The following is a 25,610-nucleotide window of genomic DNA, read 5'->3' as shown; positions in this document are numbered from 1 at the left end:
AAGTGATGTTTTGACTGAAGGTTTGTGTTTTTCACGTTTAAAATGAAGCTAAAACATTACAAGAGGCTCCTTTTAAGAGTTTTTGTACTTGACATCTGCTTCGTTAGATCTTCCTCATGATGATGATGAGGATGATGATGAAACGTGCACACTTCTCGATGCTGTTCACATCCATCATTCCATTATTTAGCAGTAGAACTAACCCCTGACCCACATTCCTCCTGCACATTAAACCTCCGGCTCCCAGCCAAGCGCTGATTGGACGGCGCCTCTCGCTCGGGCGCGCGCCGTCGTGGACGCGCCTGGCCTGTGTTTCCAGGAGACTCTTCCACGTGCCCGCGGATTCCCCCCTCCTCCCATCCCTACCCGTCAACCCTCCTCCTCCTGCCAGGCGCGCGCAGCGGAGAGGCTTCAGTTGCGCAAAATCTGTGTCGGGCGTGCCCGTCGGAGGAATGCGCGCTCCCGCTGCCCTCCTCCTCCTCCTCCTCCTCCTCCTCGCGGCTCCTGCGCTAATTGAAAAGCACCGCAGATGTTGAGAGTGAAAAATGGAAATGTTTGAAGCTTCATCCGCGACTTTTTGAGCCTCTTTGTTCGCTTTTCAACGCGCAGGAGAAATGAGGCGCTTTGACGCACGTTGTGCGTCTCTTCTGTCCATCAGCGCATCAGGATGAAAACTCAACGTCTCTTGTCCACCTGGAACAAGTTGGTCTCCCTGTGAGATCAGCCTCCTGCCTGTGTGGATCAATCCTGCTTTGCCTTTTCTGGATTTTTGCTGCCGTGTTGTGGACAAACAAACACAAATAATTTGTGCTGCGTCATTTGTTTGTTTGCGGATTTTGATTTGTCGCTGGAGAGCGTCCCGTCCCGGCCACACGCAACTTCTCCTGAGCTCGACGTGCACCTGAAGGTTCACCGCTTCGATTTTCCTCCTTCCTTCGACGTGTTTGCGGACGTACATGCGGAGGATCGCTGCGGAATATTTGCGCGAGGTTTACATGTAGCGGAGGAAGAGCTGTGCGGGTTTGCGGGATTTTGTCGGGAGGCTTATATAAGAAGAGCCGTCATGTATGCGGGACGCAAGAGGAGAAAACCCGTCCAGAGAGCGTGAGTTTGTCTCATTTTGTCCGTTTTGGAATCGTTTTAAATTCATGTTGAACGACTTTTGTTTGTTGCGTGAAATCCGGATAGGAGAAGTCACATTTGTTCGAAAATGCGCAAATCTGCTCCAAATCACATTGTTTTTATTTCCCCTCGTTGTCAAATAATTGACTGTAATGAGGCAGATTATTAATTGACGATATTTCCTTGTACGTTTCGTGGGTCTGTTTGGATGTTTCAGTGCGTCGAGGAGTTTAATGCCTGCGGATTATTCCCGGCCTGCAGCGGCCTCTCCACCTCCATCCCGTCCCTTCATTTCTCCTCGTCTTTATGGTTTTATATCCATTTGTTTGCACAATCTCTCAACTGCACTTATAAATAAGACGGATAGAAAGTTTGTTGATTTTGTATTTGCTTTGTTTTTGCACCATTTTGCAGCATTTGCGCCCGAGGCTGCACGTTAACGCCATTTTCTGTCAAAACGCCCCTCAGAGGCCCGTTTTAGTCGCTATTTTCTTATTTACTTCATCAAACAGTCTTTATATTTGTTAGTTGTTTTGAGGACATTGTGACTTTCCTCTGGGGTTTCCTGGTCGAGTGACGCGTTTTGTGAACTTGTGCATGTTATTGGTTCTTTTTCTAAACTAACAATTGCAATAAGAGGTAAAATGAGACTATGGGAGTGAAATGGATATTTTAATTCTTATTATTTAATGGTTTCTTACTGTATTTCTCAGCTGCAGCACTATAATGTTTAGACTGAAGCGTTTGCCTATAGATAATGATAATAACCGTCCTGGTTGGTTTTTTTATTTAAATGCTGAGGTTAACTCAGCATTTAAATAAAAAAACACATTATATTTATAGTTCCAATAATGTAGACGAGGTATATGAGGAGAATAAAGCGCATTACAGATTGTTGTTCACTCAGAAGTGGTGAAATATGAGGTTTGGTGTTCTACACTCCTTTTTACACGACAGTTTACGCATATTTGTCTTAATAACTTACTAAATCAGATGTTGTTTTTTTTTGGTTTAATTTTGACTTGAATGTTTATAATCGTGTTTTCCTCCCGAACCTCTCCATCTTTTATAAACCACACAAGCCTGCTATGAAGCATGTTAGAGGAGGAGATGAAATCTCCGTGGATGTGGGACTTTTTCCGCTTTGCTTTGTGGTCAAAGCTGCAGATTAAATCCCTCCGTGAGTCGCTGGACGTCATCTCCGCTCTGCGGCCGCTCAATAATTCACGAGGTGACCTGAGGGGCCGCCCGCAGCCGCTAAACTCTTGAATGTGGAAGAATCTGGTCGAGGACCTCCAGAAAGGAGGAGCATCAGCGTCTGTGAGACTATAACCCACAATATCCCCCATAATCCTCCTGGTGCTGACGCACAGTGGGGGGGGATGAGGCGGGACACTTTCTGGATCTCGATTTTTTTCGTTTTAGTTAACAAGCGCATGCTATTTATTCAAAACCCGTATTTTTTTGTTAATTAAATGGTAATAAATGTTTAAAAAAATGAGAGTTTACATGCACATGCACCGTCACGGAGAGCAGAAGGACCTCCAGCCGCAGCAGTGACGTCCCCGCTTTGCTGCACGTGCAGGAGAAACGCGTCTCCATCCACGCGTAATGACGCACAGTGACGGGAAGGTCCGTGGAGGCGGCGCGGCTGATGCTCTGTTTGTGAAGAAGAAGAAGAAGTTCAGCCTTTTAAAGCAGGTGGAGATCAGGCTGGGAGGAGAGGAACGTTAAACTGAGAAGGAGCCTCGGGGCCGCGAGGAGCTCCAGGTGTCGGACCAGAGGGGTTTGGTTTGGGGCGGCAGAAATATATATATATGTGTATATATATATATATATATATATATATATATATATATATATATATAAAAGCCTTTGACCGTTTTAGAGGTTTTTTTGTTTGTCCTTTGAGTGTAAACTCGCTCACATTGGCCTAAAATGTTGATTAATTCCCTGTGAAATTAATTTTATCAAATGAAATTCCTCCTAAAAAGTAGAATAAATTTATGCTTGTGTTTTTTTTTCCTCATTTTCCTCTTTTCTTTCCAATGTGGGGAATTCAGATCTTGGTTTTTTCAGACGTTTTCAAATAATTCAGCGCTTCCAATGTGTTTTCACATCTATTTCTCCTCAGTTTAATGTGTTAAACAAACTTGACAAAATGGCAAGCATTTAACATGAGCCCTGACAAAAAAAACTAATCTTTAAACATTGTTTGAAACTAAAAATGGAATTATTTTGCACACCAGGTTTTTTGGCACTATTTAAGTGTAATTCAATTATAAAATGTGTGGCCTTCCGTTTGCTAATTTGACTTCAGATTTAAGTTCAAACGATCAAACTATTTTAGATCATTTAAGTATAAATCAATAATCATAGAATTTATGAAATGTTTTGCTTTATTTGTGGACATTGGTGTGGAGAAACTGGAGAGTGACCCGTTTTCTTACGTTCTTATTTTGGATGACATCTCAGCTCATGGTTGCAGATTTTAAGAGAAGTTTTTTTTTTTAATTTTCACTCTTTCACTCTGAAGCAATCATGTTTAAATAGATAAATACATTAATACAATTAAATATCTAAATGAGACCAACCAACATCATTTAAATTATGAATTCAAACCCAGAAGAGCCTGTTCACATTATTAAAAACTCCTGAATTCTGTTCGGTCCCCAAAATCTACAACAATCTAGAAAAATTAGAATAATGAATGAACAAAGCAGTTTTTTTTAGTTTTACAAGTATTCACATATATATGAGTATTTTACGAGGAAATCATTTTCAGAAACAAACAAAACTGTAAAAACGTTGACAAACTGAATTTAGATTCCAACGAATGCAGTCGTGGAATTCTCCCATTATTGGTGTGACTTGATTTCTCTTCAATTCATTTTATGCAGCTTCATGTGGATAAATGTTAATAAATGTTAATAAATGTTAAATCTGCTGCCTTCATCCGTCCTCTGGAACCTCAATCCTCCAGTGGAGTGAAGAAATCAGCGTCTTTAAGGAATGTGAGGAGGAGAAAGTGCAAACACTTGTTTAAATACTCATAAAAAGTCAACTTACAAGATTAATATAATCTAAATATAAATGCTTTATCTGCCACCCCTGGCTTTTCATGAAAGGTATCATGTTATTTATTATCGGTCCATTAAGATCTTGAGTTAAAAATGTATTGGTCATTTTCCTCGTTTCTATAATTCTTCCTTTTTTCAGTGAACTTTAAATGTTTTCAGTCTAAATACACATTGTGAATATTTGCCAGCGAATACAGAACAAAAGAAAATTCTCCGTAGGAACAGTTTGGTGGAAATGGAAAGTTTACACTCTTCAATTTGCAAATCCAACTTTCTGTCTCAACCTCCTGCGTCTTCATAACAGATTCTTTTCACCAAACACACTGAATGAATCGACCATGAAGCTTTAACAGGACAGGCTGCAGTTCAGAGAAATTATTTGAGGACATGAAATGTTCCATCAGAAGCCCAAAGCTTAATGTCCATAATGTGAACATTTTGAGTTGTCGTGTATTTATTGTCTGTTTTGTCCTACAAATCCTGAACCGCAGCAGAATATTAGCAGAGGAGCCTGAAAAATGACATTAGCTGCTAAAGGATGAAGTGGTTTTCCTTGAATTTTCTCATAAATGAACATTTTATTTGTAAAATGGACAAAGTCTTATTATTGTTCATAAATTTCACCACATATTATATTTGCTTTTAAATGACTATAGGATATCGGAGAACATTTCTTTTATTATAAATGTATCAGATTTTTTGTAAAAATGCAGCAGAATTGAAATGAGAAATCATACGATGTAAATTGAAATTTGTGAGACGGAGTCATCTTTTCCTGTTTCTTTTTTAAATATAGAAAATCTGAATGTCTTTATCAACCGGTAAGACTTTCAAATCTTCCTCAGGTTTAAGACTTTAATCATCAGTATCAAAGACTAAATGTTATTTATCCTCCCGTCAGCGATTCTGTGAGAGAAACTCAGTTTGTAGAGAAATGAGGAAGGAAACTGCTTCTGGGATGAGAAAACTAAAACTGTTTAATTATTTCTTTGATGACTGTTTTAGTGACTGTCTGTAAATGAGGAGACCTCATTTACAGACAACTCAGAATAAAACTACACAAGATGTAGAGTTTGTCCTCATCATATCATACACAACCAGAAAATGAAAAACTAATAGATCCTGGTATTGAAATGAATTCGACATCGTTGCTGCAAAAACTCTTTGATTTCTACATTTTGTTTCTTTATCTTTGACGCACTAAATGTTCTCTGTGTCTGTCCAGAGACTTTTTAATCTCCTGCAGGACAAAATGTTGCTCTAATCTCTGAAAACACACACTCACACACACACACACACACACACACACACACACACACACACACACACACACACACACACACACACACACACACACACACACGCACAGACTCCTCAGTGATTTCAGGGTAAAATATTAATTTAGGATCAGCGTCTGACGCCGGTGGAAAGTTTTCATGGAAATATCTGTAATAAAACATATTTGATATATTGTAGGTCTACAAAGCTGCTGAAATGAGCCTTACAAACCAGATTAAATGAGTTTAAAAACTAGAGTATGTCTAAAACGAGTCGGAAAATCTGAAAAAATTAATCTTGAACCACTGCATTTGTTGTAATCCAGTCTTAAAATGTAATAAAATACATAAACTGGTCAAAAAAGCTGCTAGAATACACCCTGTAATAATCCAGCACTAGTCTCAAAGTAACTTTAAAATTAGACTGAAACAAATCTTAAACCACTCCATTTGATTTAAATAAGTATTAAAACTGAATAAAATACACCAGAAACTGGTTTAAAATACCTTTTAAAAATTGCTGTCATAATAGTTTAAAGCGCCGTGAATGACTGAGGTGAATCAAACACATCAATCCAGAGTGAAGCCACTTAAACCTCATCTGTGGAGGTCTAGTCTAAACAGGATCTTAGTGATGAAATGATGAAATTAGTCTGGAAGCAATCCGACTGAAAGTCGCTTTCAAAGTTGCGTTTTGAGTCGTCCTGCAGGGAGACGGTCCGGACGCTTCACAGACCAGGACTGAGATGGAGGGATGAGAAAGAAACGACTGACGACGACAGCGTCTCCTGACACTTCTTCTTAAAGTCCCAGTGAAATGTTAAACACTACTTTGCAAAAAACGCTAGTTGGGTTCTACTTCTAAGGTTCCTCCGACTCTGCCCCACCACTGTTGTCACATAACAAAGCTATTTGAATTTTGAATCTCCAGCCGAGGAAGTCGGGGGAATCCTTCTTCTTCGTGGGCGTGACATCACGAGTTGTGCAGATCTCCATCTGTTGTGTTTATATCGGCTTGTTTCCTCTTAAATATCAAGTTTTTACAGTGTTTGGAAGTTATAGTTGGCGTTTTATGAGCCTTGATGAAAGATTGAGCCTGGAAGAGACCAGAGAGAGAAGGAAAGGAGCACGGGCGGCGGGAGCCGCTAGCAGCTTCTGCTAGCTCAGGCAGCTAGTAGACGGTCAAGTAACACTTGGACTCATCTTCGGTGATTCCACAGTCTTCTAGCTCTTGGACGTGTTGGATCCAGGAAGCCGGTCGTTCTGCCAAAAGTCAGGAGCCTCAAAGCCTCAAAGGTGAAAAGTGGCGGCTGCTGAGGCGAGGAGACGAGGACGAATGGAGGACGAAGCGTCTTCTGCTTCCTCAAACATGTTCCAGACGGGGTCACCGATGGCAGAACCACCTTCTGTGTCTTCTTCATCAATCACTGGGTTTGAAATGACCATGATGATGAAATATGGTTCAATTCAGCCTCTTCGTGGTCAAAACTCTGATCCTCCATAATGTAAACACAACTTGGGCGTGTGCACAACTCGTGATGTCACTCTGTTATTGTCAGAAGCTCCGCCCAGCAGAGGAAATACCACCGTTTATCGGCTACTTTCTCACAGATTGCCGTGTTTTAACATTTTACCTTCAGCCAGTTAGCATAAAAAGGATTCTTGAAGTGTTAGCCAGAGTGTTTTGGAGGTCGGATTTTCATTTCACTAGGATTTTAAATCATCCTCATTCATTTGAAACCAACAAGTTTCACACTGGTTCTGTGGAGTTTGACTGGAGGGTGAAACAGAGACGTACCCAGCAGGTTCTTCTCTGAAACGCTGCCTTGCTCTGCTTCCCGCTCTGCTTCCCGCTCTGCTCACGTCTTCCTCCCGTTGCCTTGGCGACCAGGGTGAAGCAGCCCTCAGCCGAAGGGGCCAAGTCCAACCCGTCCAAGCGGCACCGGGACCGTCTGAACGGGGAGCTGGAGCGTCTGGCCAGCCTGCTGCCCTTCCCCCAGGACGTCACCACCAGCCTGGACAAACTGTCCATCCTGCGCCTCAGCGTCAGCTTCCTGAGGGCCAAGAACTTCTTCTCCGGTGAGCTTCTCATCACACACTTCTCATCAAACACTTCTCATCAAACACTTCTCATCAAACACTTCTCATCACACACTTCTCATCACACACTTCTCATCAAACACTTCTCATCAAACACTTCTCATCAAACACTTCTCATCACACACTTCTCATCACACACTTCTCATCACACACTTCTCATCACACACTTCTCATCACACACTCCTCATCAAACACTTCTCATCAAACACTCCTCATCAAACACTTCTCATCAAACACTCCTCATCAAACACTCCTCATCAAACACTCCTCATCAAACACTCCTCATCAAACACTTCTCATCACATACTTCTCATCAAACACTCCTCATCAAACACTTCTCATCAAGCACTTCTCATCACACACTTCTCATCAAACACTTCTCATCAAACACTTCTCATCAAACACTCCTCATCACACACTTATCATCAAACACTTCTCATCACACACTTCTCATCACACACTTCTCATCAAACACTCCTCATCAAACACTTCTCATCACACACTTCTCATCAAACACTTCTCACCAAACACTTCTCATCACACACTTCTCATCAAACACTCCTCATCAAACACTTCTCATCAAACACTCCTCATCACACACTTCTCATCAAACACTCCTCATCAAACACTTCTCATCAAACACTCCTCATCAAACACTTCTCATCAAACACTCCTCATCACACACTTCTCATCAAACACTTATCATCAAACACTTCTCATCACACACTTCTCATCAAACACTCATCTGGTCACTGACAAAAACACAGAACTGGTTGAAATGTGATTGTTAAAAGTGTAAAAAGCCGTCAAACAGTAACGACTTTCAATGAGTCTCAGAGGTCTTTCACGTTGGACAGTCCGGGACTCGTTCCACGTTGGACAGTCCGGGACTCGTCCACGTTGGACAGTCCGGGACTCGGTCCACGTTGGACAGTCCGGGACTCGTCCACGTTGGGCAGTCCGGGACTCATCCACGTTGGACGGAGGGAGTCCAGAATCTTCACTCCTTCATTTGGTTCACGTTCCCTTCAGACCGGGTCAAACCTCAGCTGCTGGTTAGGGGGCGCTGTCACCTGGAAGCAGCTGAGCAGAGAGGAGGTGAAGAAGAAACTCTGCTCACTGATTGGTTCAGACTGAAACCGGAAGTCCCGCCCCTTTAGCCAGTGGAAGCTAGGCTAGTTAGCTCATGGCTAATGGTTAGCCATAAGCAACCGCGGTGTAAAGTCTTCAGACCAGATATCAATGAGTCTTCCTCACTGAGTCTTCCTCACTACGTCTTCCTCACTGAGTCTTCCTCACTGAGTCTTCCTCACTACGTCTTCCTCACTACGTCTTCCTCACTGAGTCTTCCTCACTGAGTCTTCCTCACTACGTCTTCCTCACTACGACTTCCTCACTGTGTCTTCCTCACTGCGTCTTCCTCACTGAGTCTTCCTCACTGCGTCTTCCTCACTGAGTCTTCCTCACTGCGTCTTCCTCGTCTGGTCGAAAGATATTTTCCAACTTTTAATTTCTGCTCCTTCTGATTCGCTATGAAACAATAACACATTTGAATTTCTCAGAACGATATAAAACTAGTCCAAAAAAATGTTCAAATGGACAATGTGACATTTTATCGTAAAAGCAGTTAAAATCAGTATAATATCGTCCCAAACTGGTGTAAAACCACCAGATTAGCAACATTCCAAAGAAAACTCACACAAACTGCAAACGCTGAACAAACGTCAGTTGTTTCTTTTATAAGTTGTCGTGTTTCTCCTCCGGATGGATTCTGCTTCTTGTCCACATCTTCTGTTCTGGCTTGTGTTGGTGTTTTCCTGTTTTCCTGTTTATCAGCGCAGCAGAGTTGGTTTCTTCTTTTAAAGTCATCAGACAAAAAGCTGAATAGAGATCAGAAAGCGAGCAGATCAGGACTTCAAACGTGAAGTTCAGCTCAGAACACCGCCGTACGCCAGCGTAGGGTCTGAGCTGTTTACATACAACAAATTATGAAGTTGTCACACAGAGGTGGTCCGTCAGGGGCAACAGAGCTGCTGTTTAAACGTAAGAGCCCTGAGCTCGTTAATTACTTAGAGACTGTCCAGGAAGTAGGCTAATGCAGTTAGACAAGAGGTTGGTCTATAGGCTGCATGGCGGCCGGCGGCTGCACGACGCCGCCATCAATAATTCACCCCGACCGGCCGAGCAGCTGGTGGAACCCGACGACAGTGAGGGGGGGGGTGGGGGGGGGGCACATGTCCTGGATAGTGGGAAACGTTCTGGACTGAAGTCTCCGTACAGACTACAGACTACAGAAGGTACTCTCGCGCCCCTCTCACACCCATCTCATGCCTCTCTCACGCCCCTCTCATGCCTCTCTCACGCCTCTCTCACGCCCATCTCATGCCTCTCTCATGCCTCTCTCACGCCCCTTTCATGCCTCTCTCACGCCTCTCTCACACCCCTCTCATGCCTCTCTCACGCCTCTCTCACGCCCATCTCATGCCTCTCTCATGCCTCTCTCACGCCCCTTTCATGCCTCTCTCACGCCTCTCTCACACCCCTTTCATGCCTCTCTCACGCCTCTCTCACACCCCTCTCACGCCTCTCTCACACCCCTCTCATGCCTCTCTCATGCCTCTCTCACGCCCCTCTCACGCCTCTCTCATGCCTCTCTCACACCCCTCTCATGCCTCTCTCATGCCTCTCTCACACCCCTCTCATGCCCCTCTCACGCCCCTCTCATGCCTCTCTCACACCCCTCTCATGCCCCTCTCACACCCCTCTCATGCCTCTCTCACACCCCTCTCATGCCTCTCTCACACCCCTCTCATGCCCCTCTCACACCCCTCTCATGCCCCTCTCACACCCCTCTCATGCCTCTCTCACACCCCTCTCATGCTTCTCTCACGCCTCTCTCACACCCCTCTCATGCCTCTCTCATGCCTCTCTCACGCCCCTCTCACGCCTCTCTCACGCCTCTCTCACACCCCTCTCATGCCTCTCTCATGCCTCTCTCACACCCCTCTCATGCCTCTCTCATGCCTCTCTCACACCCCTCTCATGCCCCTCGCACGCCCCTCTCATGCCTCTCTCACACCCCTCTCATGCCCCTCTCACACCCCTCTCATGCCTCTCTCACACCCCTCTCATGCCCCTCTCACACCCCTCTCATGCCCCTCTCACACCCCTCTCATGCCCCTCTCACACCCCTCTCATGCCCCTCTCACACCCCTCTCATGCCCCTCTCACACCCCTCTCATGCCTCTCTCACACCCCTCTCACGCCTCTCTCACGCCTCTCTCACACCCCTCTCATGCCTCTCTCATGCCTCTCTCACGCCCCTCTCACGCCTCTCTCACGCCTCTCTCACACCCCTCTCATGCCTCTCTCATGCCTCTCTCACACCCCTCTCATGCCCCTCTCACGCCCCTCTCATGCCTCTCTCACACCCCTCTCATGCCCCTCTCACACCCCTCTCATGCCTCTCTCACACCCCTTTCATGCCCCTCTCACACCCCTCTCATGCCCCTCTCACACCCCTCTCATGCCCCTCTCACACCCCTCTCATGCCTCTCTCACACCCCTCTCATGCCTCTCTCACGCCTCTCTCACACCCCTCTCATGCCTCTCTCATGCCTCTCTCACGCCCCTCTCACGCCTCTCTCACGCCTCTCTCACACCCCTCTCATGCCTCTCTCACGCCCCTCTCATGCCTCTCTCACACCCCTTTCATGCCCCTCTCACACCCCTCTCATGCCCCTCTCACACCCCTCTCATGCCCCTCTCACACCCCTCTCATGCCTCTCTCACACCCCTCTCACGCCTCTCTCACGCCTCTCTCACACCCCTCTCATGCCTCTCTCACACCCCTCTCATGCCCCTCTCACACCCCTCTCATGCCCCTCTCACACCCTCTCACGCCCGGCTCACCCCAAACAACCATTTTCAAGATGTCGCTGCCTTAAACAAACATTGCTCTGCCTCCATTCCATCAATTCTTTATACTTCAGGGTTTTTCTCTTAATTATTCAAACGACGAGAGCATCTGTCAGACGCTCTGCAGCATTCTGCCTGAAAGAGCGCCCCCTACAGTAACAATGCTCTGCACTGGGGAGGAGAGTCAGACCAGACCCCCAGTCGGAGGGCAACGCTGGAGCCTCTCCTCATCATCATAGACATCTCTCACTCACACACACACACACACACACACACACACACACACACACACACACACACACACACACACACACACACACACACACACACACACACACACACACACCCACACAATGTGTTAAAAACAATGCATGTGTCCATAGAAAAGGCAGAAAGGCTGAAAACGATGCAGTTGGCATGCGAGGCCAGAAGTTGGCGCCATTGTGACGGTGGTTTCTCATGTGCTGAAGAAGGAGTGACTCGGAGCTCATGCACAGTAGCAGCGGTTCGCAGAAATTGCATTTCCCTTGTTTCCATGGAGACAGATTTGGATCGTTTTGAAAAAGTTGCGTTTTGTAAACGGAATCCAAAAATGCAACAACAGTTTTCACGGGAGTTTGAGATTCGCAGCCAGTAAATGATATTTCTTGATAATTTGTGTATTTCTCATACTGATACTGCAACATGGAGACCAAACTCCGCGAATATTATCTTTATGATATTCTGAAATCTGGCGTCACATCGATCCAGAAGTGAACAAACACTCTGTCCTGCAGCCACTTCCTAGATTCTGGAAAGAGGAGGAAGTCCGTAGTACTGTAGTACTGTAGTACCGTAGTGCCGTAGTGCCGTAGTACCGTCATGCTTGACTTTCAGTTCCACAATTGACTGGGTGGTATTTGAGGCGGCGTTTCAGTGAGGCGGCACACAAGGTGACCACAGGGTGACCACAAGGTGACCACAGGGTGACCACAGGGTGACCACAAGGTGACCACAGGTTGACCACAGGGTGACCACGAGGTGACCACAAGGTGGCCACAAGGTGACCACAGGGTGACCACAGATTGACCACAGGGTGACCACAGAGTGACCACAGGGTGACCACAAGGTGACCACAGGTTGACCACAGGTTGACCACAGGGTGACCACAGGGTGACCACGAGGTGACCACAAGGTGACCACAAGGTGACCACAGGTTGACCACAGGGTGACCACAGGTTGACCACAGGGTGACCACGAGGTGACCACGAGGTGACCACAGGGTGACCACAGGTTGACCACAGGGTGACCACGAGGTGACCACAAGGTGACCACAGGGTGACCACAGGTTGACCACAGGGTGACCACAGGGTGACCACAAGGTGACCACAGGGTGACCACAGGGTGACCTCGAGGTGACCACAAGGTGACCACAGGGTGACCACAAGGTGACCACAAGGTGACGGTACGGCGTGAACAATCAGGATATGCAGGTCAGCGTTGCTCTGCTGGCTCCTCCTCTCCTCCTCTCCTCCTCTCCTCCTCTCCTGCTCTCCTCCTCTCCTCCTCTCGTGCTGTCCTGCTCTCTGATTGGATGACGGGGCAGTGGTGGTCTGACCTGCCATCACGTGAACGCCGCCGCTGCGCAACCGCCGCGCAACCGCCGCGCAACCGCCGCCATCTTGTAAAAGTGCGTCAGGTGGAGGTTTCTGTACAGAGACGTAGAGTGAACTCTGTGAGACGTAGAGTGGACTCTGTGTGAGACGTAGAGTGAACTCTGTGAGACGTAGAGTGGACTCTGTGAGACGTAGAGTGGACTCTGAGACGTAGAGTGGACTCTGAGACGTAGAGTGGACTCTGTGTCACAGTTTGTGCTTCGGAGCGGCGGCAGATGAAACGTTGATTAATCCAGTGACGTTTCCCTCCTTGTGAGTCAGAAGCTCTAAACTGTAGACATCCAGGAGGTGGAGCTCAGCTCTCCACTGTAGACGTCCAGGAGGTGGAGCTCAGCTCTCCACTGTAGACGTCCAGGAGGTGGAGCTCAGCTCTCCACTGTAGACGTCCAGGAGGTGGAGCTCAGCTCTCCACTGTAGACGTCCAGGAGGTGGAGCTCAGCTCTCCACTGTAGACGTCCAGGAGGTGGAGCTTCGTGGTGTTTCTCTCAGTGCAGCAGCATCAATGCTGATGTTTATACAAGGAATCTAATTTAGGATACAGAAGCAAGGATGTGGTGAGTCTGACAGGCTGGAAGGTGCTGAACCAGACCAGAGAACCAGACCAGAGACCCAGACCAGAGAACAGACCAGAGAACCAGACCAGAGACCCAGACCAGAGAACCAGACCAGAGAACCAGACCAGAGACCCAGACCAGAGTCTCAGACCAGAGAACAGACCAGAGAACCAGACCAGAGAACCAGACCAGAGAACAGACCAGAGAACCAGACCAGAGAACCAGACCAGAGACCCAGACCAGAGAACAGACCAGAGAACCAGACCAGAGAACCAGACCAGAGAACAGACCAGAGAACCAGACCAGAGACCAACACAGAGACCAACATATAGAACAACACAGAGACCAACACAGAGACCAACACAGAGACCAACAGAGACTGACACAGAGACCAACACAGAGACCGACACAGAGACCAACAGAGACTGACACAGAGACCAACACAGAGACCGACACAGAGAGCAACACAGAGACCGACACAGAGACCAACACAGAGACCGACACAGAGACCAACACAGAGACCAACACAGAGACCGACACAGAGACCAACACAGAGACCGACACATAGACCAACACAGAGACCAACACATAGACCAACACAGAGACCAACACAGAGACCAACAGAGACCGACACAGAGACCAACACATAGACCAACACAGAGACCAACAGAGACCGACACAGAGACCAACACATAGACCAACACAGAGACCGACACAGAGACCAACACAGAGACCGACACAGAGACCAACACAGAGACCGACACAGAGACCAACACATAGACCAACAGAGACCGACACAGAGACCAACACAGAGACCAACACAGAGACCGACACAGAGACCAACACATAGACCAACAGAGACCGACACAGAGACCAACACATAGACCAACAGAGACCGACACAGAGACCAACACAGAGACCAGCACAGAGACCAACACAGAGACAAACACGGAGACAACACAGAGACCAACATAGACCAACACATAGACCAACACACAGACCAACACAGACCAACACACAGACCAACAGAGACCAACACAGAGACCAACAGAGACCGACACAGAGACCAACACATAGACCAACACAGAGACCGACACAGAGACCGACACAGAGACCAACACAGAGACCGACACAGAGACCGACACAGAGACCAACAGAGACCGACACAGAGACCAACACAGAGACCAACACAGAGACCAACACAGAGACCGACACAGAGACCAACACATAGACCAACAGAGACTGACACAGAGACCAACACATAGACCAACAGAGACCGACACAGAGACCAGCACAGGGACCAACACAGAGACAAACACAGAGACCAACACAGAGACCAACATAGACCAACACATAGACCAACACACAGACCAACACAGAGACCAACATAGACCAACACAGAGACCAACATAGACCAACACAGAGACCAACAGAGACCAACATAGACCAACACAGAGACCAACAGAGACCAACACATAGACCAACATAGACCAACACAGAGACCAACAGAGACCAACACACACACCAACAAAGACCAACACAGACCAACACACAGACCAACATAGACCAACACAGACCAACACAGACCAACATAGACCAACATAGACCAACACAGAGACCAACACACAGACCAACATAGACCAACAGAGACCAACAGAGACCAACAGAGACCAACACAGACCAACATAGACCAACAGAGACCAACACAGAGACCAACATAGACCAACACACAGACCAACACAGAGACCAACATAGACCAGCACAGAGACCTGGTGTCTCCCTGCAGCTTCCTAACCACAGTCTGAGCCTAAAACACCAAGAAGTGAAAGAAACAACGTCCTGGTTCATATTTGGTCTAAAGCTTCATGGACTGAACGTCTCACGTTTCAGTTCACTGCCATTTGTTTAATTAGAATTTCTTCCTTTTCAAACATGTTTCTCTCATGATATTGGATGTGTTGGATTAGCAATGGTTCATTCGTTCATCCATTCATTTAGTTCCAGTCTTCTGTTGTCACAATACTAAACCTGGAGCCTCAAGCGCTCAGGTTCATTCTATTATTCACACAAACATACACAGTTTTACTGTTTAATAAAGATGACGCAATCCATTTACTCAGTAATCCACCAAAATCTGAAACTAAGATTGCTTCTCGTATACTAATATGCAAAAATTACCTGCAGCATGAAATAGTTATCTGAATTAAATGCTGACTCACATATTTTTAAGACATTGATTTAATAAAAAAAAAAAAGAGACGTGTACACTGAGACAGGAGCTGGACGTCAGTGATGCAGCCATGATGTCAGGGTGAGTTTGTAAAAACACCCACAATGCAACGCAAGATCAGAAGCTTTCTTAGACATTTCATTGTATTTTGCACCAGAAGCTTTCATTCAAATTGGCTTTATGTTGATTTTGTAGTCACTTTCTGTTGTAACTGTTTAGTTTTGTGAAAATATAGACCTTTTCATCACCACAACAAAGAAAGATGTACATTAAAGGTTATTATGGCTGAGTGTATGGGTGTGGCCCCCTGCAGGGCCCATTGGGCTGCAATGGGCCCCTGAACTGAACTGTTCGACTGCATGAGGACAGAACAGGACTCGTTAAGCTCCTGCTGCTGCTGCTGCTTAGAGAAGCAGGTGAATTATGTAGAGAGGCTGATATGTGTCTAATGAGTATCAGTGGTCCTGAAGGGAACGTGTAGAACACAGGTGCAGGATGTTAGTGAGCTGCAGTACAAGTCTTGTGACGCGTCATGGTTCCATTTCTATTTTCCTCTTGGTGTCGGCCTCCGTGAGCAGAGGGACGTCCTTTCATGTCCTCCCTGCGTCCTTTCCTCCGTCCTTCCCCTGCAGGGCTTAGCCTCCCCTGCCTCCCTCCCTCCCTCTCTCCCTCCCTCTCTTTCCCTCTCTCTCTCTCTCTCTCACCCTCCCTCTCTCTCCCTCCCTCCCTCCCCCTCTCTCCCTCCCCCTCACCCTCCCTCTTTCTCTCTCCCTCCCTCCCTCCCCCTCACCCTCCCTCCCTCTCTCCCTCCCCCTCCCCCTCTCTCACCCTCCCCCTCCATCTCTTTCTCCCTCACCCTCCCTCTCCATCTCTCCCTCTCTCCCTCTCTCCCTCTCTCCCTCTCTCCCTCTCTCCCTCCCCATCCCCCCTCTGATCACGACAGCCTCTGCCAGGAATGCAGGCCACCAAAGGGAAAACCTGGTTATTGGTAGTGGACCCCCCCCATCCTCCCCTCCACCCCTCCCCCCCAGCTTTAATCCCCCCCAATAAGCAAATATGTAAGCATGTGATGGAGAAACCTCTGGAGACAGGAAAGCTGCAGCCCAGAGTGCATCCCCCCCCCCCCCCCCCCCCAGCTGCATTAGCCACCCAGACTTCATGTGTGGTGCCGTGCACTGCATTTTCCTGTATGCATGTGTATGTTGGGGGCGGGGGGGGGGCGGGGGGGGGGGGGGGGGGGGATTGCGTGTTCATGCAACACAGGGTTGGAGGGGTGAGAGAGTTGAAATGTTCTATATTTACTCGCTGCCATTCACACTCTGCAGGAATAATTAACACATAAACACACTCACACACATTCAACATGCGTGCAGCACTGCCCTGCGTGTGTGTGTGTGTGTGTGTGTGTGTGTGTGTGTGTGTGTGTGTACATCCCTACACACACTGCTTGTAGGAGAGACACAATCACGGCTGAGCTCCAGCGCAGCTCCTGAAGCTGCGCTGAAGCTCATGTTGGTCACGGCTGCGCTTGGTCTCATGCTGTCAGATTATATAATGCTGCTGCTCTCCTACTGCCATGTTTCTATATTCACTGGCTCCTACTGCCATGTTTCTATATTCACTGGTTCCTACTGTCATGTTTCTATATTCACTGGTTCCTACTGCCATGTTTCTATATTCACTGGTTCCTACTGCCACGTTTCTACATTCACTGGCTCCTACTGCCATGTTTCTATATTCACTGGCTCCTACTGCCATGTTTCTATATTCACTGGTTCCTACTGCCATGTTTGTATATTCACTGGTTCCTACTGCCATGTTTCTATATTCACTGGCTCCTACTGCCATGTTTCTACATTCACTGGTTCCTACTGCCACATTTCTACATTCACTGGTTCCTACTGCCATGTTTCTACATTCACTGGTTCCTACTGCCATGTTTCTACGTTCACTGGTTCCTACTGCCACATTTCTACATTCACTGGTTCCTACTGCCACGTTTCTACATTCACTGGCTCCTACTGCCACGTTTCTACATTCACTGGCTCCTACTGCCACGTTTCTACATTCACTGGCCCCTAATTGGCTGCCGACATCTGCCTCTGTTCTGAGTTACGTTTGTACAGTCGTGTAAAAGAAGCTCGTCACTGCTGGTCTCCTGATCTGCTTCTGCAGAACACACACACACACACACACACACACACACACACACACACACACACACACACACACACACACACACACACACACACACACACACACACACACACACACACACACACACACACACACACACACACACACCTTTAAATGAAAATCATGATTTGGGGTGCTTGTGTCAGGAAGGTTTTCCACGACAGCGTTGGCGGTGTATGACCTCATCTATCACCGTGTTCTAAAAACTTTCCTGAAAAGAAGAAAGCCAAATAACACTTTGATCTCTCACATCTGGGTATTATTGGTCCAAGATGTGCTTCCGTCAATTTTCTGTCAAATTTTCACAATTTGGTAGTGATCAACATTAATCGTGGTGTTTTAGTTATTCTGGTCGGGATTAATAACTTAATAATCATGTCGATTGTTTTGGTTGGTTGATAATATTTCTTCGACATTCATTGATAAATTGCTAATTGAATGGGACGGAGTCAGTAGAGAAAATTGACCGGAAGAAGTCCAGACGATGTGACGAGCTCCTGGTGAACCTCGGTTGCTTCCTGCTACCTCCAGTGACGTTTGGGTTCCTGGTTTGATTCCCTCCATTGATAACCTCCTCTTGCTCGTATTGTGGGAGTTTCTGTCTGGTCTTGTTTGTGGGTTTGATTTCCTCTGGTCCAGTTGGCTGTTGCTCTTCTTCCACTCAGGAATCTGTGTGATCGTTCTTCTTGTGACTATTTCCTGAACTTTTACCGTCACTCTTGTTCCTGCAGGTCCAGTCTGTGTCTCTTGTTCTTGTGCTTGATATTATTTACCAACGGCTCCATTCATGACAGAACTGCTGTGTTGAGCCCCTCCAGTTCCATCACCTGAGTGTTCTTACTCTCTATTATATCCTCGCATTGATGCATTTCTTCACAGTTCATTCTCTCCACAAACAGCCTCATGCCTTATTCTTGGTTCTTTCCATGGCGGGTCCCTGTGTCCAGTTCCGGTTCCTGGTCCCTGTGTCCAGTTCAGGTTCCTGGTCCCTGTGTCCAGTTCCGGTTCCTGGTCCCTGTGTCTAGTTCAGATTCCTGGTCCCTGTGTCCAGTTCCGGTTCCTGGTCCCTGTGTCCAGTTCAGGTTCCTGGTCCCTGTGTCCAGTTCCGGTTCCTGGTCCCTGCGTCCAGTTCCGGTTCCTGGTCCCTGCGTCCAGTTCCGGTTCCTGGTCCCTGTGTCCAGTTCCGGTTCCTGGTCCTTGTGTCCAGTTCAGGTTCCTGGTCCCTGTGTCTAGTTCAGGTTCCTGGTCCTTGTGTCCAGTTCAGGTTCCTGGTCCCTGTGTCCAGTTCCGGTTCCTGGTCCTTGTGTCCAGTTCAGGTTCCTGGTCCCTGTGTCTAGTTCAGGTTCCTGGTCCCTGTGTCCAGTTCAGGTTCCTCCATCATCCTGTGGCTCACGGCTCATTGCAGATGTGTTCCACTGGTCACCTCTCCATGCAGATGTTTTCCACTGGTCACCTCTCATTGCAGAGGTTTTCCACTGGTCACCTCTCATTGCAGATGTTTTCCACTGGTCACCTCTCATTGCAGATGTTTTCCACTGGTCACCTCTCATTGCAGAGGTTTTGGCTCTGGATGTTGCTCAGTAACGATTCCAGACGACTCGCCCTGGACGAAGTGTTTCAGCATGATTGATTTGAAGGATTGGATTTCAAAGTATATTTAACACATTTGGAAGGATTATTAAGTGTATTTGGCACAAAAACACAAGATATATCAATATATTTGACATAATGATAAGCCGTAAAGTTAAAACGTCGCTTCATAGATGGCGGCTTTGAGTGACGCGTTCAGGTGCTGGTTAACGTGCTAACGTGTTAGCTGCGGTAGGGTTACGCTAACCCGGCTCACACAGCAGCGGCGCTACCTGCCTTTTCAGCATCATCCATATCAGGGCTATAGAGCATATTTTTGATGGCTTATTAAAGGTTTTTGTCATGTTTTCCTCCTCTGAATCTGATCTATCGCGGTCGCCGCCATCTTGGATGTTTTGCGCTCTCCCATTGGACCAGCAGGTCACATGTGATTCAAACACAACTAGTGAAGATGGTATCGACTTTAAACACTGCTTTAAAAAAAAACACAAATGGAGAACTTTTGACATGTCGCTCAGGACTAATATATGTTTGTAACGGTGTAAAGACGTTGTCGTACCCCGATGTCAGAACGGGAGAACGCCACTTCCTCGCTGACCGCTTTAAGTGATGCGTTCAGGTGCATCACGTAAGAGAACCTTCCGACATGTTAACGAGCTGCGGGGCTCCGACAGGAGCATGATTAAAATACAAACATGATTAAAATATGACTGATACAGACGTTTTGGGTGGTGGTGGTGGTGGTGGTGGTGGTGGTGGGGGGGGGGGGGGGTCATGTGTGCAAAGAAGACCATTCTTCATGAGAATAAAAAGCCATATAATGTCAAACTTAATATATATATATGGACATATGCTAGATATATGAAACATGTGTAAAATATCAATTAGATATATATGTAAAAGTACATTGTACAGGATTTATTTTCTCCCCAAAATTCTGAAATCTGATGTGTGGACGATTGTAGTTTTGTGTACGACTTGTCCAGGGTTGTAGTTTTGTGTACGAGTTGTCCAGGGTTGTAGTTTTGTGTACGAGTTGTCCAGGGTTGTAGTTTTGTGGACGAGTTGTCCAGGGTTGTAGTTTTGTGGACAAGCTGTCCAGGGTTGTAGTTTTGTGGACAAGCTGTCCAGGGTTGTAGTTTTGTGTACGAGTTGTCCAGGGTTGTAGTTTTGTGTACGAGTTGTCCAGGGTTGTAGTTTTGTGTACGAGTTGTCCAGGGTTGTAGTTTTGTGGACGAGTTGTCCAGGGTTGTAGTTTTGTGGACAAGCTGTCCAGGGTTGTAGTTTTGTGGACAAGCTGTCCAGGGTTGTAGTTTTGTGTACGAGTTGTCCAGGGTTGTAGTTTTGTGTACGAGTTGTCCAGGGTTGTAGTTTTGTGGACGAGTTGTCCAGGGTTGTAGTTTTGTGTACGAGTTGTCCAGGGTTGTAGTTTTGTGTACGAGTTGTCCAGGGTTGTAGTTTTGTGTACGAGTTGTCCAGGGTTGTAGTTTTGTGTACGAGTTGTCCAGGGTTGTAGTTTTGTGTACGAGTTGTCCAGGGTTGTAGTTTTGTGTACGAGTTGTCCAGGGTTGTAGTTTTGTGTACGAGTTGTCCAGGGTTGTAGTTTTGTGTACGAGTTGTCCAGGGTTGTAGTTTTGTGGACGAGTTGTCCAGGGTTGTAGTTTTGTGGACGAGTTGTCCAGGGTTGTAGTTTTGTGGACGAGTTGTCCAGGGTTGTAGTTTTGTGTACGAGTTGTCCAGGGTTGTAGTTTTGTGTACGAGTTGTCCAGGGTTGTAGTTTTGTGGACGAGTTGTCCAGGGTTGTAGTTTTGTGTACGAGTTGTCCAGGGTTGTAGTTTTGTGTACGAGTTGTCCAGGGTTGTAGTTTTGTGGACGAGTTGTCCAGGGTTGTAGTTTTGTGTACGAGTTGTCCAGGGTTGTAGTTTTGTGTACGAGTTGTCCAGGGTTGTAGTTTTGTGTACGAGTTGTCCAGGGTTGTAGTTTTGTGGACGAGTTGTCCAGGGTTGTAGTTTTGTGGACGAGTTGTCCAGGGTTGTAGTTTTGTGTACGAGTTGTCCAGGGTTGTAGTTTTGTGTACGAGTTGTCCAGGGTTGTAGTTTTGTGGACGAGTTGTCCAGGGTTGTAGTTTTGTGGACGAGTTGTCCAGGGTTGTAGTTTTGTGGACGAGTTGTCCAGGGTTGTAGTTTTGTGTACGAGTTGTCCCTGGACTGTGGCGACGGCCGTGTGGACCTGGGCTGGTTGGTCATGTGACCAGAGCGTGTGGACCTGGGCTGGTTGGTCATGTGACCAGAGCGTCTCAGAGCAGGTCTGAACTGGACCGTGTGGCGGCTCCGTGCCATTTTGTTGGAAAGCGTAATATATTTCCTATCATTGCTTCGATGAGCTTGGATATCATCCTTGGCTCAGATCCAAAACAAACGCAAGCTCTTGTCTTTTTTCCCTCCCCCCTTCGCCCCCACCCCCACCCCACCCCCCGCCCGATGTGGGCCATGTGGGAGGAGCCTGAGCTCTAATCGTCAGCATTAAGTCAGCAGCAGCAGAGGAACTCCTGCAGCCCCACCCCCCCTGTAAGCCCCCACCTTCCTCCCAGGCTTAATACACTGGGTTAATGCCGTTCAAATATAGCCCTGTTTCATGATTCAGACTCCTGCTATTGTTGTCCCATGTGACCTGACGGCAGAGACATGCAATGTGTGGAGTAAACAAAGAAGTTAACTCCAGGCGCTGCTCAGTCGCTGACGATGAAGGACGGAATCGGTATAATTTGTTGATCGCAAAGACAAACAGAACCTGCATGACCACAGAGGGACAGGAACACGTAGAAATATTCACAAAAACATGCAAAATGTTCACGAACGGACAGTGAAAGATGCAAAAAGAGAAATAATTAAGTAAAATGACACCAGTAGAAACCTAAAAGGTAAAAGATCCTGACAAACACACAGTGTTTAATATGAACCCATACAGACACAAAAAACAACCTTATCTTTCATGATAAGCAGAGTGATAGAAAGAAAATACAAAATTAAGCTAATAATGGCAATAATACACACGATACACACACAGTGATCAAAGAAAACCAGAGACAATGTCGAATCTCCAGGAAAGGCAAACGTGATGAGAAACAGAGGGTAAATAAAATGCCAAGAAAAACCTTAGAATGCGTTAAAAAGACACATAAAACAAGAATAAAATGCTGATGAAGTGAAGTCAAATTCTTATCCGGTCCCCACAGACACTTGTGACATAAAAGGTGGACGACATTTGACCTCAAGTGAGACAAAGTGACCATGGAAATACATGTGAAGGGTCAAAATGTCCACACAAAGACCATCATGTGTTTAACGTTTACTGCAAACTGAGACTGTCAGTGATTATATTTCCTTTGCTTCCGTTACAGCGTCATGCAGGGTGAGACTGTCCACCGTCCCCAGAGAGACAAAGTGTCTCCTGCTTGTTTTGCAGCTCGTCGGTGTTGAGTAACATTTGAGCTCAAATCTTCTGTGTGATTGGTCGCAGACACTTTAAGTCTCTTCTGGCAGTGTGTGTGTGTGTGTGTGTGTGTGTGTGTGTGTGTGTGTGTGTGTGTGTGTGTGTGTGTGTGTGTGTCTCAGGGATTGGGTTAGCGAATTGCAGCGGGGACACAGAACATCCCTGATAATCCTGATGTAAATAGCATGACGGGACAAATTGAAAGTGATCTAATATTTCGATCAAAGTTTTCAGGAGGATCTTTTTGGGGGGGGGTTTGAACCTTCAACCTCTGCCACAGTCTGAGATGACAGAGTCAACCTGTGTTTGTTGATGCAGACTTCATTTTGAGTGAAACATGAAGTGAACGCAGTGTAACTTGCAGTGAGACAGTCGTGAACTGATTATCTCCATAAATGAGTAAATGTCTTGCGTCAGCTGGAAACCGTCTCTTGTTCTTCTGTCGTATGGTTTAGCTTCACTGATCACTGGAAGCAGATGAAGCTCCTGGCTTCAGCTATTTCCAGCGCAGTCGGAGAAGAAATGCAGCTGAAGTCTGCCAAACTGTCTGATTTTCGGGGTCAGTGCTCCAGTGTCAGGTCTGATCTGTGGTGATGGAGGCGGACGTGGGGCCCCGGGGGGGGGGACAACCACCACGAGGGGGACCGGCGGGGACGTCCTGCCCTCCGGCTCTGCAGAATCCAAACAAACAAAACCCTTTCTAAGCTCCACAACAGAGCAGAAGACAGAGACGTGACACTGGAAATACATGAGTCGCCTGGAGGTCATTGAACTTCTCCTCGCTTTTCTTTCTGTCCTGAAAAGATGTTTTTTAATCGAACAAATCAACGGGATCTCTTTATCTTAGTCATCAATAGATGAAGAAAGACTAAATACTTCATATGGAGAATGAAAACTCTTTAAGATCTGATGTTTGTCTTTTTTGATACATTAACTTAAAATGATAAAAACGGGAAATGTGGAACATAAAAAAGACGTGAGGTCTGATGTCACCATTACTGTCGCACAACTTCAAATCTCATCACACACACACACACACACACACACACACACACACACACACACACACACACACACACACACACACCCTCCAGGGTTCCAGAGTGTAGCAGCACGGTGCTCCTGGCTGTTCCTCTGGATCAGTGACGTGGTTCGGACCCACAGAGACTCGTCAGTGATTCGGGGTTTTTCTTCACTCCTGAATGAAGCAGCAGGAGGTCGTCACATGTTTGTCCACTAACTTCCCTTCATGCTAAGATAAGCACACGGGAAAGCCAAGCTGTTCCCTCCACCTCACTGGAATCGCCTCTGGGGGACTCTGAGGGACTCTGGGGGACTGGAGGAGCAGCAGAGCAGCAGAGCAGCGAGCAGAGCAGCAGCAGTAGAGCAGCAGTAGAACAGCAGCAGCAGCAGCAATAGAGCAGCAGAACAGCAGCAGCAGCAGTAGAGCAGCAGCAGTAGAGCAGCAGTAGAGCAGCAGAACAGCAGCAGCAGCAGTAGAGCAGCAGCAGTAGAGCAGCAGAACAGCAGCAGCAGCAGAACAGCAGCAGCAGCAGTAGAGCAGTAGCAGTAGAGCAGCAGCAGTAGAGCAGCAGCAGTAGAGCAGCAGAACAGCAGCAGCAGCAGCAGCAGAGCAGCAGCAGCAGTAGAGCAGCAGCAGTAGAGCAGCAGCAGTAGAGCAGCAGAACAGCAGCAGCAGCAGTAGAGCAGCAGTAGAGCAGCAGCAGCAGCAGCAGTAGTAGAGCAGCAGAACAGCAGCAGCAGCAGTAGAGCAGTAGAGCAGCAGCAGTAGAGCAGCAGAACAGCAGCAGCAGCAGCAGAACAGCAGCAGCAGTAGAGCAGCAGCAGTAGAGCAGCAGCAATAGAGCAGCAGAACATCAGCAGCAGCAGTAGAGCAGCAGTAGAGCAGCAGCAGCAGTAGAGCAGCAGTAGAGCAGCAGCAGCAGTAGAGCAGCAGAACAGCAGCAGCAGCAGTAGAGCAGTAGAGCAGCAGCAGTAGAGCAGCAGTAGAGCAGCAGTAGAGCAGCAGAGCAGCAGCAGAGCAGCAGAGCAGCAGCAGAACAGCAGAGCAGCAGAGCAGCAGCAGAGCAGCAGCAGAGCAGCAGAGCAGCAGCAGAGCAGCAGCAGCAGAGCAGCAGCAGCAGAGCAGCAGCAGAACAGCAGAGCAGCAGCAGCAGAGCAGCAGAGCAGCAGAGCAGCAGCAGAGCAGCAGCAGAGCAGCAGCAGAACAGCAGAGCAGCAGCAGCAGAGCAGCAGCAGCAGTAGAGCAGCAGAGCAGCAGAGCAGCAGCAGAGCAGCAGAGCAGCAGCAGCAGGAATGTAAAATGTTGATGGTCGTACACGCGTTGCCCACTGAAGCCCGATAATGAGATCTGCTCTTTGTCCTCCGTCCATCAG

At 47.2% G+C, this 25,610-nt stretch overlaps 1 protein-coding gene across 1 annotated transcript in view; it reads left to right on the top strand.

Moving 5' to 3' along the window:
• Positions 1-1,063: 1,063 nt before the first annotated feature.
• LOC308131123 (aryl hydrocarbon receptor-like) overlaps positions 1,064-25,610 on the top strand; it is a gene marked incomplete at both ends in the record, with an annotated part of 70,872 nt that continues 46,325 nt past the window's right edge. Inside the window, 2 exons of the mRNA XM_080497729.1 lie at positions 1,064-1,104; positions 7,371-7,558. Coding sequence (XP_080353855.1) covers positions 1,064-1,104; positions 7,371-7,558 — 229 coding nt within the window. The remainder of the gene's footprint in view (positions 1,105-7,370; positions 7,559-25,610) is intronic.

This window comes from Blennius ocellaris (genome assembly GCF_963422515.1).
Source record: "Blennius ocellaris genome assembly, chromosome: 6".
NCBI lineage: Eukaryota > Metazoa > Chordata > Actinopteri > Blenniiformes > Blenniidae > Blennius > Blennius ocellaris.
The sequence above is the reverse complement of the archived record's forward strand: the minus strand, read 5'-3'. Positions and strand labels throughout refer to the sequence as shown.